The sequence below is a fragment of the Grampus griseus genome, assembly GCF_964374135.1.
Source record: "Grampus griseus genome assembly, chromosome: 18".
Lineage (NCBI taxonomy): Eukaryota > Metazoa > Chordata > Mammalia > Artiodactyla > Delphinidae > Grampus > Grampus griseus.
Window position 1 is genome coordinate 72,164,865 of NC_139012.1, and position 15,781 is coordinate 72,180,645.

General features: G+C 39.4%; 1 protein-coding gene and 1 long non-coding RNA gene across 4 annotated transcripts in view; one reads left to right on the plus strand and one right to left on the minus strand.

Moving 5' to 3' along the window:
- The window catches only part of LOC309836074, a 112,784-nt gene that overhangs the window by 96,295 nt on the left and 708 nt on the right, over positions 1-15,781 (plus strand). The window contains exon 2 of the long non-coding RNA XR_014298091.1: positions 15,375-15,430. This is a non-coding gene — a long non-coding RNA (uncharacterized lncRNA). The remainder of the gene's footprint in view (positions 1-15,374; positions 15,431-15,781) is intronic.
- Positions 8,169-15,781, minus strand: part of B3GLCT (beta 3-glucosyltransferase) — a 108,706-nt gene continuing 101,093 nt past the window's right edge. For all 3 annotated transcript variants that reach the window (XM_082675862.1, XM_082675860.1, XM_082675861.1), the window contains one exon: positions 8,169-8,772. In XM_082675862.1, coding sequence (XP_082531988.1) covers positions 8,605-8,772 — 168 coding nt within the window. In that variant the 3' untranslated portion in view covers positions 8,169-8,604. The remainder of the gene's footprint in view (positions 8,773-15,781) is intronic.

The window sequence follows — 15,781 nt, forward strand, 5'->3', positions numbered from 1 at the left end:
ACCCACCTACCTGATAGGACCAACATAACCAATCTAACTCAGAATCACCACCTTAAGTCTAAGCCAGGTCATCCTACTTCTCTTGCTTCAATTTAATCTCTTACAAAAATTAAAAGCACGGAAACGGCTTTTATTTGATCAAAATAACCAATAATAGAGAAATCCTTAGATGAATTACTGTATAAACATACAGTGAATACTCTGGGGGGGGGGTTGTTGTAGAATATTGACAGCATGTGAGATGTCCATGATGTATTAAGTGAGGAAAGCCAGTTACAGAGGGGCATGAAGTGCGATCCTGAAGCATTCCAGTCTCACTAGCTTTTCTCAGTTTCTCAAAGCAGCTGTAATCCCTCCGCCACAGAGCCTTTGCATCTGCTGTTTCTTCTTCCTAAAATTCTCTCCTTCTGACCCCTTACCTGGTTAACTGTTTTCTATTGCTGTATCTCAAATGAAAGCCCAACTCTGTCAGCATTTAAGTTTATGAGTATATGCTTTATTAGTAGTAGTACTTGTTTTTGATGACCGTCTGTGCCCTAGATGATAAAGTCTGCAAGAACAATGAATGGTGTGCTTTCACTCACCATAGCATCTCCAGAACCTTAAAACATAAGAGAGGACTTAATAAATATTTATCGAATGAGCCAAAGTTAACTTCTGTATCCATAAAATGATATAACCTCAAAACCTTTATTACACAGGTGTCCTATGTTTCTGAATCCATGAATGAAAGTCAGATTTATTTCAAATTGGTTAAACTCAGTATGACAAAATTTTCCAGATTGAGCAGATAATTCATTGTAATGAGAGAACCTTGAAGTTTTGAGATGAAGGTCTTTTCAGGATGGAGCACAGATGTGGAAATAGCACCCACCAGGAATATTTAGTGATGCAGGTCCTATATTTAGACAGTAAAATCACAGCATTTTAAAGTTCAAACTGCATTTCGTTACAAAACTGAAGCCCAGAGACATGACACGACCTGCCCAAGGTGGCACAGTGAGGCCACAGCTCAGGACCTTTTAACGCAGTGCTCATCCCACACACCTCGATATAAAAGAGCAGAATAAACTCCCAATTCCAGTTGTGGAATCAGTAAAAACCCGGAGGAGGGATAAAACAGGAAAGTAAAATAGTGAAAAGAAATTCTAGATTTAGCAATGTCTGAAAATATCCAGTAGACTGGTGGGCAGAGACGCCCAGAATAATACCAGGCAGGTCTTTAGCCTAATTTCTTCTCTGCCTAAACAATGACTAGCTTTTTAAAATAAGAAATTGATATTTGTGTGTGTGTGTGTGTGTTTGCTGATGAGATGATCTAGGTGGCACCACTGAGTGCCCAGTGTTTAGCACAATGCCTGGCACAAGGTGGTTGCTCAAAACATGTATGTCGGGCTCCCCTGGTGGCGCAGTGGTTGAGAGTCTGCCTGCCGATGCAGGGGACACGGGTTCGCGGCCTGGTCCGGGAGGATCCCACGTGCCGCGGAGCAGCTGGGCCCGTGAGCCATGGCCGCTGAGCCTGCGCGTCCGGAGCCTGTGCTCCACAACGGGAGAGGCCACAACAGTGAGAGGCCCGCGTACCGCAAAACAAAACAAAACAAAAAAAACCCCATGTATGTCAAGTGAATGAATGAGTGAATGAAAGAAAGAACAGGCAGGCCATGCTCAGACCCCCCTGATTCACCCACTTGTCTGCCAACGGGAGGAATCACGCGTACTCTGGTAGGCTGAACGGTGCTCCCTCCCCAAAAGATATCCAGATATCCACGTCCTAATCCCTGGAGCCTGTCGATGTCATTTTATATGAAAAAAAAGAATTTTGCAGATGTGATTAACTAAAGGATCTAGAGATGGGGAGGTTATCCTAGCTTATCCAGGTGGGCTCTAATGCAGTCACGTGTATCCTTACGAGAGGCTGGCAGAGGGATATTTGATACACAGGCATGAGATGAGAAGTCAGAGTGACCACGGGGGCGGAAATTGGAGTTATGTGACCACAGCCAAGGGGTGCAGCAGCCACTAGAAGCAGGAAGAGGCAAAGAATGGATTCTCCCCGAGAGCCCCTGGAGGGAACGCTGTCCTGCCAACACCCTGGCTTTGGCCCAGTGATGCTGTAATAAATTTTGGTTGTTTAAAGCCACTAAGTTTGTGGTAACTTGTTACATCAGCCACAGGGACAGATTTTGGTCCTGGGAAGTGAGATGCTTCTGTAACAGGTGCCTAGGAATGTGGAAGTGGCTTTGGAACTGGGTAGTGGGGAAAAGCTGGAAGAATTTTTGATATGCATGATAGGAAAAGCCTACACTGCCTTAAACAGACTTTTGGTAGAAGTGGATGTTAAAGGTGCTTCTGGTGAGGACTCAGGAGGAGGTAAGGAGCAAGGAGAGAAAGCCTGTATTTTCTTAGAGAACACACGTATCATTAGAAACAGAATGCTGGTAGGTATTTGAACCTTAAAGGCCCTGCCAATGAGGGCCCAGAAAGAAATGAGGAAAATATTTTTGAAACTGGAGGAAAGGGGATCCTTTGTTATGCAGTAGCAGGAAGTCTAGGAAGTAATTCTTCTAGCAGGAAGTCTGAAGTGTGTCCTATAGTTATACGCAAAGCAGAACATGTAAGCAGTGAACTTGGATGTTCTGCTGAGATTTCCAAGCAACGTACCGGATATGCAACCTGGTTTCTTCTTGTAGTTTATGGGAAAATTTGAGAGGAAAGAGATAAATTGAGGTAACTGTTAAGGAAAAATGAACCTGGACTTGATGATTTGGGAAAATTTCAGCAAATCCACATGGTAAGAGATGCTAAAATTAGGATATTCACCATTAGAAAAGCACATTCCGAAAAGAAAGCCACAGGTGTAGCTGGACAGTGATTGGCTAGTGCCTTGAAAGGATGGAAAGGTTAGAGTTTCCCATCACACAGAGGGTTCCCTGATGACCAGTGGAGCCCCTCAATCATCTCAGCAGGAGCCGGGAATAGGGATGACATCATCAGAAAAGATCTGTGGAGGAGCCTTTGTCTAATAGCCTGAATCCCCTTAACATACACGGGAGATTCAAAAGGTTTTTGAGCTTGTTATATAAGCAGAAATGTTGCCAGATTGAATCAGAAAGGATAAAAACAGGACAAGATGAAAGAAGGCTGATAGACTCCCCAAATTCTACAGGCAGGACACAGGATAATTATTTGTTTTTTGAAAGCCAGCCAGTTTGTGATAAGTTGTTGCAGGAACAACTGTTAATACTCACAGGAAATTAATACTCACACATTCGGTGCTAAACAAGACATTTTTCTTTAATTAAAGCAAGTCATTATTAACATTAATTACATCAAAATTAAATGTTGAACAGGGAATATTCATAACATTTATCAGGCATAAAGAATACCTATAAAACAAACACCCATGTACCCACCAACCTGTTTAAGAAATGGAAATAACCATTAGCTTTGAGTCCCCTGTGTCTCTCTCTGAGAGCATATTCCTCTGTCTTTCCTGCAGAGGTAACTACTGTCTTGAATTTTGTGTTTATCCTTCTCTTTCCTTAATTTTTTAGATGTGTATCTTTACATGTTTATTTTTAAATTTTGCATGGTTTTAAATTATATAAAGGAGATCCTATTGTAAGTTTTGTCCTGTGACTTTAAAATTTGCTTAACATTGAGGTGTGTCATGTAGCTGTATTTCATTCGTACTAACCGCAGCATAATGTGATATTGTAAAGACATTCCAGAACTTATTAATCCTTCAAGCAATGGACATGTAGGCTGTTTCCAACTTTCAGCTCTCCTGAACTGTGTATGCTGCTGTGAACATTCTTGTTTATGCTTCTTAGTGCAAGGATGTGAGTGTCTCACTAGGGTATATGCCTCAGAGTAGAACTTCTGGGTCACAGTGTAACAGTGTATGAGGATCTTAACCCTTACCAGAGGTATTGTTTTCCAAAGTTCTAGAACAAAAGTTCAAAATTCAGTTTCAATTAGTTTCTTCCTTTTTTAACCCCCCAGCACATACTGCTTCTATAATTTATTTGATATATAATCATATTTGCCTTTTATCTCTCTTACATAGGGTTACTTCATGATTAACTCTTGGATTCTTGGTGATCTTTACCTGTGACAGTGTTTCAGAACTAGATATACATTCAGTTGGGGAAGAGGCAACATTGTTCCTGATAGAGGTGAAGGAGCACAGGGATTACATGAACAAACTCTAGAGCCAAAATGTCTGGGTTCACAACTTACTAGCTCTGCGACCTTGAGCTGGTTAATCAGTTACCTCCAATATAAATTGGAGAAAGCACTAGTACTCACTTCTGAGGGTTATTGTGAGGATTAAATAACTCAATGTGTGAAACACTTGGAATTGTGCCAAGTATAGTAAGCATTATGTAAGCGGTTGTCATTGTGGTTATTATTATTAACGGTGCGGTTTCCATAAAGCAAACCCATGTAAAAAGTCAAACACTCCCAGCAAATAACACTGTCTCACACTTAATAGAAATGATCAGATGTAAACACCCATATCTTCACATCAGCAAATCTAAAAACCTTTCTCTGTGCCTCCACCGTCCCCCCATTTGACAGCAGACCCTCCTGTCAGATTCCCCCACTGGGCTCTGGGTTCCATCTCATGTTGCCAGGACCGTCAATGCAGTCACTCGTCATCCTCCCTCTCTACGAGGCCATTCGCATCTCATACAGACGTTTCCTAGAATCTTCCATCTTAAAATATAAACCCCCTGTTTCCTTGTCTTTAAATCATAAAAAGAATTAACTATAGATCCCCCCTGCCCAAATGTTTATAATCGCTCTCCACAATCGCAGCTCCCATCCTGCCCGCCTCCTGCCCCACTCACTGGGAGCAGTCTTGTCAAGGTCACTTCCACGCTCTCAGTCACACTGTCACTTCTCCGTCCTCTCGGCAACACGTGACATGCTTGATCATTTGCTTCTCAGAACACTCCTTCCTTGGCTTCCCTTACACAGCTCCCCTGCCTACCCCGGTGTCCCTTCCACCTCACTGACTGCTCAGGCTGACTCTATTTCCTTCTCTCCCTGCACGATCTTGTCCAGTCTTGTGGCTTTCAAAACCTTTAAAAATGCTGATGAGTTCCAGAATTATCACTCCAGCCCGACTGCTCCAATGAGCTCCAGACTTCTGTAGCAACTGTTTGACATCACCTGGATGTTTACTAATAGCAGTGATGACAGCTAAGCGGTCACAGGCTTGCTTTTTCAGACATGCCAGATTTGTCCCCGCCTTAGAGCCTTCACGTTTGCTGTTACTGCGCACATATCTCAGCATTCCTGACTCTATCTATTCAGTGGGGTCTTCACTCGACCATCACTTTCTTAGCAGCCCTCTCTGACCACTCTATCCAAGCTAGTCCCCAGCCCCCATCCAGTTCTGCCTCCCTGTTCTTAGTGTCTTTAGGTATTATTAGAAATCATCTTGTTCATTTGTTACCAGTTTATGTCCTTTTCCCTTGTACCTACCCCAACTCCCTCCAGAAATATGTGTCTTTAAAGTGAAAACATGTGCTCAAAGACTTGATGCCAGAAACGAAGTCTTCACTTTCTGTAGACAGGGGGAAAGCACATTTGCAGGTGACATGCTTATAGAAAGCTTGGGAACATAAAACAGTAGCACCTACTGTGTGCCAGGCATTCAAAGGTGCCAGGGATGGAGTGGTGAGTAGAAGAGACAAGGGGCATCCTGGAAGGTCTGACACATGGTAGGGGGTTAATAAACAGTTGCTGGATGAATCATTGATTCATTTTAGTCCACGCAAGTTCCGTCTCTGATTATGAAGGGAAGACAACAGAAACATTCTTACAAATGTCTACTCTTATTAATTTTTGAGGAAAATACATAAACAATTATAATGATATGGATGTGGAAGCACTGAAGGTATTCAGGGGTACTAAAGAAACCCAGGAGCACTGATATTTAAATACCCATGCACAGCATCACTTGCAGCCCAGCGTGCTATTGTTCTGTGTTCCCAGACAGCCTACAAAGGCCGTGTTTGTGTCTGGATTTCCAATTTGGCAGAAAGATGTAAAAATCCTACGCTGTCCGATTTTTTTGCTTTGGCTTTGGCCAAATTGCTTTGGCTATATCAGCAGAAGTGGCTTAAAAGCAAGAACGGCATTCCAGTGGTTCCACCTGTACCTCCTTGATGTTGATATCCCAGTATAAAAACAGCCATTTGAAGCAAATTTCTATTTAAAAGGCAAAGAAAATATGAATAGGAAAGAGTCTGTCCAGGAAAGTACAGATTCAAAACTGGTTCTTAAGTTATGAATTCTATGAGAATCAGTTCCAAAATATCTCCAGTTCATTATTTAATAAAATAGATAATGGTTTTGTAGACTTTGTATAAATATATCTTCAGTGTCTGATGGTTTTCTCTTAAAAGGATAGGTTTTTATTTTTAAAAACTGTGTTTACTGAGCTGCCAACTTTTTTCTCTGATTTCATTCATTCCTTTTCCTCACAGCCCTCCCAACTCCTGCTCCACTTGGACTAATAAATACATCTGAGAAATCAGAAATTTAGGCAAAGGTCTTTTACTTGTGGTTAGGCTTACATCGTTCCAAAAAGTAAACATAACTAACACCTAAAAGTACCAGAGAAGGTGCTCCGGTATCAGCAGAAGGCACTGATCATCGTCACACAGGGAAAGCGCGATGACGGGGATCTTCCTGTATGGATGCCAGTACAGTCCTATCACGAGTACACTTTTTTCTGAGTGTAACAGTGTTAGGCAAGAGTAGGAACTGGAGGCTCTTCTCCACTGGGTTAGGCAGCCAGGCCCTCCAGGAGCATGATTACAGATGACATGAAGGTGACTACCAGTGACAGTAATCCCAGCTATGACAGCAGTACTGACGTCACCAGCAATAGCTTGGCCAGATCTACACGTCCTGCGGGTGCTTCTTATCCGGCTAATCATCCCGGATCCGTTCCTTGGACGGACCACAAAATCCACCCTCACAGCAGTGAATCCAGTGTATTCAGTTATCACTGAAAACACAACAGTCCTGGTATTTGCTAGTTTGGAAAAATGGTAAATACTATTGCATCATTTTGGAAATCAGTTACATATAAGCTACAAGAAAAATGTATTGTTAAAAAACACACGCATGGATACTTTTGGTGGCATGGCTTTAAAACCCTGTGCTTGGCTATAAAAACGTTACAGGCAAAATTAATAACAATTTTTATTAAAAAAAAAAAGGAAAGTATTTTACTATACCAAAACTAGTTTAAGACATACCAAATTTTATGCAAATACCTCTAGAAAACTGAATTATATAGTTAAAATGTTAAATACAGAATATGCTTTAAAATTAATAATGTATTAAGTTACTGTATATTAAAGGTATGATCTGGAAATTAGAGCTGTTTCAAAATACTGTCTGCAAATTTCATTATTTAAGAAACCTGGGAAGTTGCCAAATCACCATGCGGGCCTCCCTTACACCGGGGGTCTCTTCTGAGTCTGGAGAGAGTCATTATATAACATACAAGTAAAAGTAAGAGTAAAACACCAGGTACAATTAATTTAATTCACTTCCTGAGACTCAGAGCTCAGTGACTTGAATAAAATATGACTTTTTTCTTTTTTTAAATATTGAGAACATTATCTTCTGGCAGCAGCCACTACACTTTTGTGTTACAAGTAGGTCATAAAGATAGGGCTTCAGGGAGAAACAGAACACAGATGAACCTCTAAAGAAGGAGAAAGCTCTCGCAGAAGACTTATTCTTCTCCTTTTATGAGGTACAAACAGAAAACCAGATAAAACATAACAACCCGGATTACAGACTACAGGGGGTTTTTCATCACTAGACTTTTATGACGTTTTATGAATGATCCTTAACACAGCAGTCTTCCTACTGAGTTACCAGGAAATCATTTCGATAATACGGTTAAGGGCTTCCCTGGTGGCGCAGTGGTTGAGAGTCCACCCGCCGATGCAGGGGACGCGGGTTCGTGCCCCGGTCCGGGAAGATCCCACATGCAGCGGAGCGGCTGGGCCTGCGAGCCGTGGCCGCTGAGCCTGCGCGTCCGGAGCCTGTGCTCCGCGACGGGAGAGGCCACAACAGGGAGAGGCCCGCGTACCGCAAAAAAAATAATACGGTTAAAAAGTTCACCCCATTGTAATATCCAGATCAAGAGACCATCCCTCTTCTTTATTTTATGTATATAGTAACACAATCACGTCTCTCCAGACTCATGCCCAGCTGAAACTTTGATTCTAATGAAGAGACAGGACAGGAAGGAAAATTCTGGTACCATTTATTTTTCTATGACAGAAATAAAGCTGTTTCACAGCTTGAAAGATACACCGTAATCATTGTGTATCACAATAACTGCATAATGCTAAAGCAAGTGATCTTCCCCAGAAAACAAAACTCTGTTTTCCCTATGACTCCTTCCCCACCCTCAACTCAAAAATTACCGTATAATAACGTCCACCGAAAGTCAGGAAGCTTCCGATGCTGCATGTCGCACGTAAGCGGTGTGATCCAGCACAGCAGGACAATGCCAGTCTCTGCTTCTGTGTCCTGCCTGTGCCCACAGGCCACCATGCTTTATAACTCTTCTTTAAAGCCTTTTCGTGTCTCCTGCCTGGCTCTGTCTTCCTCACTGGGTGCCAACCATGTGAAATAGACCTTCACGGGATCGATGTTCCAGTGCTTGTGGAACGATATGGGAACTTGGTGAGATAGGTAGTCCTTAGGGTAATCCACAGGCCGAGCCTGCAGGAAGAACAGAGAATCCCGCGCTCTCACTCATCGAAAACAATTGTGCTTCAGAATAGCATTTAAATGCGTGAAACGATTGCTCTCCTTCAATATCTGATGTTTGGTTATGGAATCTAAAAGCAAGAAGGAAAATCTTCTCCACTAAAATCTTCCCTCTACGTGTAGGCTCTTTGTTTCTGCATCTCCAATTACTTTTGTATCCCCAGTGCATCGCTTTTTGCTTCTAGGTTCCACAGTCATGCCTCTGGGATATTCCTCAACCATGGTAATAAGTGTGAAAAGTTTTCCTTGGTAAGTCATTTAAGTTACTATTATGACTTCTGCAAAGAGGCAGAAAAACTTATTTCCCAGGTCTAAAGAAACTTTGGCCATACATGGTTGTGTGGCGAGGTGGGGCAAGGAATTTTGGGCGTTCCCACTGCCTGTCCGCTGCTCTAACTTGGAATTAGGCATGTGTCTTTCAGAGTAGGGAGAGCCTAGAAAAGGAAACACTTTGGAGACAAAGCAAATCAGTGGTGTTCTGGGTCTGCGAATGGGGGTGGGGAATGAGTGCAGATTCACACAAGGGAATTTGGGGGGCATATCCTAGTGTTTTAAAACCGGGTTTGTGGTTGCCTAGCTCTGGAAATTTGCTAAAATTTTTCAACGTACCATTCACACCATTACTGTGTGTGAATTGTGTATGGTATGTAAATCATACCTCAGGTACAGCTGTAAAAAAAAAAAAAGTGTCTAAAATACAATCAATCTCCATTTGTTACACTGTTCAGTGTGCTGTAATCTTTACACATAAGAAGGTTTACATTTTGCCCAATTTCTGTCCCTCTCATGCAGTTTAAGCCAGCGCTCTTTCCCTGTGTACAGCTTCCCACCCTGCTCCGCCTCTGCTCCCAAGTCCTCGTTCCTCACACTGACCCTGCCTGTCTGGGATTTCCTTTTGGCATTCTGGGCACAGAGGTTGATTATAGACTTCTCAGCATCACAGATGCCTCTTTGTATGCATTTTACTCTTCTAGTTTTGTCTTGTTCTTTTCCATGACCTCATTTATCAGAAATGATTAGCACATTCTAATGCTTAATAATCCAGCTCGTCACTTGCAGAGGTGACTCCTGAGAGGCAATTAATCACTTCTGGAATCTGCATTAATAAAGGCAGAAATATTATGGATTTATTTTTTCCTGTGTCACATCTATTTGTATCTCCAACAGTTCATTTTTAAGTGTGAAAAACAAGCAACAATTTTAATATATTGCTGGACTCAGTTTGCTAATATTTTATTATGGACTTTTGCATCTATGTTCAAGAGTAACACTGGCCTGTCCTTTACTTCTGTAATGTACCATTTTAATTCGTTAACTTTTTAGCTATTTTTTTTTTTTTTAGTGATTTTCTTAGTGCTTGCTCTAGGGAAACAATGTACATCTCTGACATTTTAGGTTAATGTTGGCCTCATAAACTGAGTTAGGAAGCATTCTTGCTTCTGTAATTCAACTTCATCAATGTATTAAGTTTAAATACATTTTCTATTTCTTCTTGAGAAATAGCCTTGCTTAAAAAGTGTTATCTAGAAATTTCTCCATTTCATTTATTTTTTTATTTTTCAATTCATCATTAAAAAATTTTTTTAGTAGCTTTATTGGAGTATAATTGCTTTACAATGCTGTGTTAGATTCTGCTGTATAACAAAGTGAATCAGCTATATGTATACATATATCCCCATACCCGCTCCCTTTTGAGCCTCCCTCCCACCCTCCCTATCCCACCCCTCTAGGTGGTCCCAAAGCACGGAGCTGATCTCCCTGTGCTATGCAGCAGCTTCCTACTAGCCATCCTTTTTACATTTGGTAGTGTATATATGTCAGTGCTACTCTCTCACTTCGTCCCATATTCCCCTTACCCTCCTGTGTCCTCAAGTCTGTTCTCTACATCTGTGTCTTTATTCCTGCCCTGCCGCTAGGTTCATCAGTACCGTTTTTTTAGATCGCATATATGTGCATTAGCATACAGTATTTGTTTTCTCTGACTTACTTCACTCTGTATGACAGACTCTAGGTCCATGCACCTCACTACAAATAACTCAATTTTGTTTCTTTTTATGGCTGAGTAATATTCCATTGTATATATGTGCCACATCTTCTTTACCCATTCGTCTTTTGATGGACATTTAGGTTGCTTCCACGTCCTGGCTATTGTAAATAGAGCTGCAATGAACATTGTGGTACACATCTCTTTTTGAATTATGGTTTTCTCAGGGTATATGCCCAGTAGTGGGATTGCTGGGTCATATGGTAGTGCTATTTTCAGTTTTTTAAGGAACTCCCCCTACTGTCCTCCATAGTGGCTGTATCTATTTACATTCCCACCAACTGTGCAAGAGGGTTCCCTTTTCTCCACACCCTCTCCAGCATTTATTGTTTGTAAATCTTTTGATGATGGCCATGCTGACGGGTGTGAGGCGATACCTCACTGTGGTTTTGATTTGCATTTCTCTAATGATTAGTGATGTTGAGCCTCTTTTCATGTGTTTGTTGGCAATCTGTATGTCTATTTTGGAGAAACGTCTATCTCTATTTCATTTAAATTGTCTAATTTGTTGGCATAATTGTGGTAGGGTATATAATGACGCCCCTCCTTCATTTCTGATTTTGGCAATTTTTGTCTTCTCTCTCTTTCTCTTGGTCAAGCTAGCTAAAGGTTTACCAGATTAGAGCTAATTTTTGGCTTAATTGATTTTCTCTATTTTTCTGTTTTCTATTTCATTGATTTGTGCTCTGATCTTTAGTATTTCTTTTATTCCACATAGTTCAGATTTGATATTCTTTTGCTTCTCAATGTAGAAAATTAGATTATTGATTTAATATCTTTATTCCTTTCTAACATGTTTAAAACTGTAAATTTCCTTCTAACCACTATATAGCTGCACTCAAAGTTTTTGATATGTTGTGTTTTCATTTTCATTCCATTGAAGGTATTTTCTAATTTTCCTTATGATTTATTTTTTGACCCATGGGTTATTTCAAAGTGTGTTGTTTAATTTCCAAATATTGGGGGAATTTCCCCAATTTTTTTTCTCGATTTTTAATTTCATTCCATCGTTCTGGGAGGTGAGTCTTGTTTTATGACTTAGCATATGGCCTATCCTGGAGAATGTTCTCTATACATTTGCAAAGAATGTTCATTCTGTTGTTGTCGGTGAAATACTTTATATGTGACAGGTCACGTAGTTAATACTTGTCTATTTCTCTTTTCAATTCTGTCCCTTTATGTTTCATGTAATTTGAAGATCTGTTGTTAGCTGTATATATACATTTATAATTGTTTTATTCTCTTGATGTATTGACCTTTGTCATGAAATGGCCCACTTCCTGTCTAGTAATATTTCTGTTCTTAAAATCTATTGTTTTTAATATTACTATAGCCACTCAAACTCTCTGTGATCAACTGTTTACACAGTATATCTTTATTTAAATTTTTAAATTGAAGTATAGTTAATTTACAATGTTGTGTTAGTTTCAGGTGTACAACAGCAAAGTGATTCAGATTATATATATATATATAAAATCTGAATATATATATAATATATATATTTTATATATATATATTCTTTCCATTATAGATTACAAGATACTGAATATAGTTCCCTGAGCTACATACAGTAGGTCGTTGTTGTTTACATATACACACTACTATATATAAAAGAAACACCAAACTCCTAATTTATCCCCCAACCCCCACTATCTCTTTTGGTAACTATGTCTGAGAGTCTGTTTCTGTTTTGTAAATAAGTTCATTTATATCATTTTTTTAGATTCCACATACAAGTAGTGTCATATGATTTTTGTCTTTATCGGACTTAATATGATAACCTCTAGGTCCATCCATGTTGCTGAAAATGGCATTATTTCATTCTTTTCTGTGGCTCAGTAATATTCCATTGTGTATATATATCACATCTTCTTTATCCATTCCTCTGTTGATGGACATTTAGGTTGCTTCCCTGTCTTGGCTATTGTAAACAGTGCTGCAGTGAACATTCGGGTGCATGTATCTTTTCAAATCATGGTTTTCTCTGGATATATGCCCAGGAGTGGGACTGCAGGATCATATGGTAACTCTATATTTAGTTTTTTAAGGAACCTCCATATTGTCCTCCATAGTGGTTGCACCAATTTACATTCCTCTCTATGATCAACTGTTTGCATGGTATATCTTTTCCTTTTATATTCAACCTGTTTGTGTCTATGAATCTAAAGTATACTTGACTCTTATAGACAACATATAGACAAATCATGCTTTTTATCCAGTCTGACAATCTCTGCCCTTTGGGGTATTTAGTCCATTCATATTTAATGTAACACTTGATATAGCTGTATTTTCATTAGCCATTTGCCATGTTATATGCCATTGTTTTTGTTTTTTTGATACCTTGTTTTTATTTCCTTTTGCTATATACCAGGATGTGGTATTGCTGCAGCATATGGTCCTATATTTAATTTTTTGAGCAACCTCTACAGTTTTTCTGTAGTGTATATGCCATTTTTTAATACATCTTTTTTGTCCATCTGTTCCTCCTTTATTGCCCTTCTTTATTAAAATCTTTTAGTGTACATTTAAGTCTCTTTTAAAATATAGCTAAAACATCAAAAAAGTTACTTTCTTAAAGGTTTCTCTAGGGATAACATGTATCTTTAACTTATCGGGTTAATACTGACTTAACTCCAACAAAATTAACCTTGCCCCAGTAAAGCTCCACTTCTTTCCCCTGCCTTTGTTCCATTGTCATCATATATATTGCATTTATCTATGTTATAAAGTCAACAATATAGAGTTATATTGTTTTAAACAATCTTGTGAAAGAAATTGAGAAAAATATCTGTATATATACACATCCATATATTTTATGTTCATACGCACATTTTTTCCTCTTATATACACACATATGTGTATATATACACACAAACACGTATATACGTAGTCTTTCCAGTGTACTTAATTCCTTCCTATATATTCCAGGTACCACACGGTGCCATTTTCTTTCAGCCCAGAGAATTTTCTTTAGTTTTTTTAAGGGAAGGTCTGTTAGCAAAGAATTCTCTCACTTTTTGTTTATCTCGGAATGTCTTTATTTCCACTTCCATTTGGGAAGGATAGTTTTACTGGATATAGAACTTCTGGTTAACTTTCTTTTTTTCTTTCTGCCTTCAGGCCTCTTAGTTCTAATGAGCAATCAGCCAGTAACATTTTAATTTCCATTTTCATTAGGTTTTTTGTTGCTTTTAAGACTTTCCCTTTGTCATCGTTTTTCAGTGATTTGACTATAACATGTTCACGTGTGATTCTTTTCCTGATTATCCTACTTGGGCCTTGTTGAGTTTCTCAGATCAATAGATTGTTTCTCATTACATTTTTGAGAAAATGTATTTCTTCAAAAAAAATTGTTTTTGTCCCTTTCTCTCTCCCTTCTCTTTTTAAAAAGGACCCCCATTAAATGTATGTTGGTATACTTTGTTTTACCACTTGTCTTTGAGGCTGTGTTCATTTTTCTCCGGTCTTTTTTCTGTTCTTTGGATTAGGTAATTTCTATTGATTGGCCTTCAAATTTACTGATTGTTTCTTTTGCCATCTCAAATCTACTGTTATGTCCATTTAGATAATTTCTCATTTCTCTTATTGGGTTTTACAACTATAGAATTTTCATTTGGTTCTTTATCATAGTTTCTATCGTTCTATTAAGACTTGCCATTTGTTGAGCTAACGTAATCATATTTTCCTTTGACTACAGTTTCCTTTAATTCTGTGAATATAGTTTTTTTTTTTTTTTATTAGCTGCTTTGAAGTCTTTGTCTGTCTGTCAAACCCAACATCTGGTCCCGTTCAGAGTCCGTTTCTGTTGATCAGAGTCCATTTCCGTTGACTACATTTTTCCCCTGAGTTCAGTGTTTCTTTGCATGTTTCACAGTAATTGATTGGAAACTGGTTATTTTAAAATAATGTATTATAGCAACTCACAAATCTGTTTACTACTCTTTTTTAAAAACTAATTTGCCTGACTTACACTGTGGAATCTTTTTCCCTAGAGTGTGTGGCTGCTAGTTTCTCAAGTTTTAGCTCTTATTTTTATTCTTTAGGATGACTTTCTAGAAGTCACTCCTGTGCCTGAATAACTCAGTAGTTAGTTTGTAATATAGGCAGAGATTGTGCTCAAAGTCTCAAGCCCATAAAGCTTCAATCTGTGTGTGGACTGGAAAGGACGTTCCAAGCTTCAGTGGGTTTTCAGACATGCCTTAGCTTGTTAATTACTTTCATCCACGGTCCCATGGGCATGCACATAGTTTCCCAGTGGACCAGAGAATTGTAGCCAGCTTCTCTAGCCCTACTATGCTCTCTTATTTCCAGGGTATTAGGTATTAAACTTCTGACCAGTAATCCCTTCACCATAACTGAGACTGCAACCTCAGGCCAGTGAAGATGCAGGTTTTTCTTATTTGTTTCCTACCCAAATTTGACAATTTTAGCTGACATACCTGTGGGTTTTCATCTCTCCCACAAATCAAGTCCACCCCCTCTGATAGCAAACCTGTTGTTTTTTTTCCAGCCAGGCCCATACTGGTGAAACTACTGCTGCTCTCTCCAACCAAGCTTGGATGGAAGGTGGGTAGGGTGGGGGGGTTTCAGGCAGAAAGGCCTCAGACTTTGTTGCTCTTACCCAGAACTACAGTAGTTTTTCAGGAATTAATGCTTCTCAGTGCTTTTTGGTTGACTTCCAGATTCCTGAAAGTTATTTTGACAATTTTGTGCAGAGGATTCACTGACCATTGCACACTGCCGTACCCATTAGTAGCATATAATTTTGGAAGAGCAGAAAACCACATGCTCTAGATAGATACTTTGTTTTTAACAGAGGGATATACTAGACATTCCTTGAGGCTGCCTTCTGAACCTGTGATCTCACAGTAACCTTCCCTGACTAAAAGGAGAAGAAATGTGGCCCAGGCAACTTTG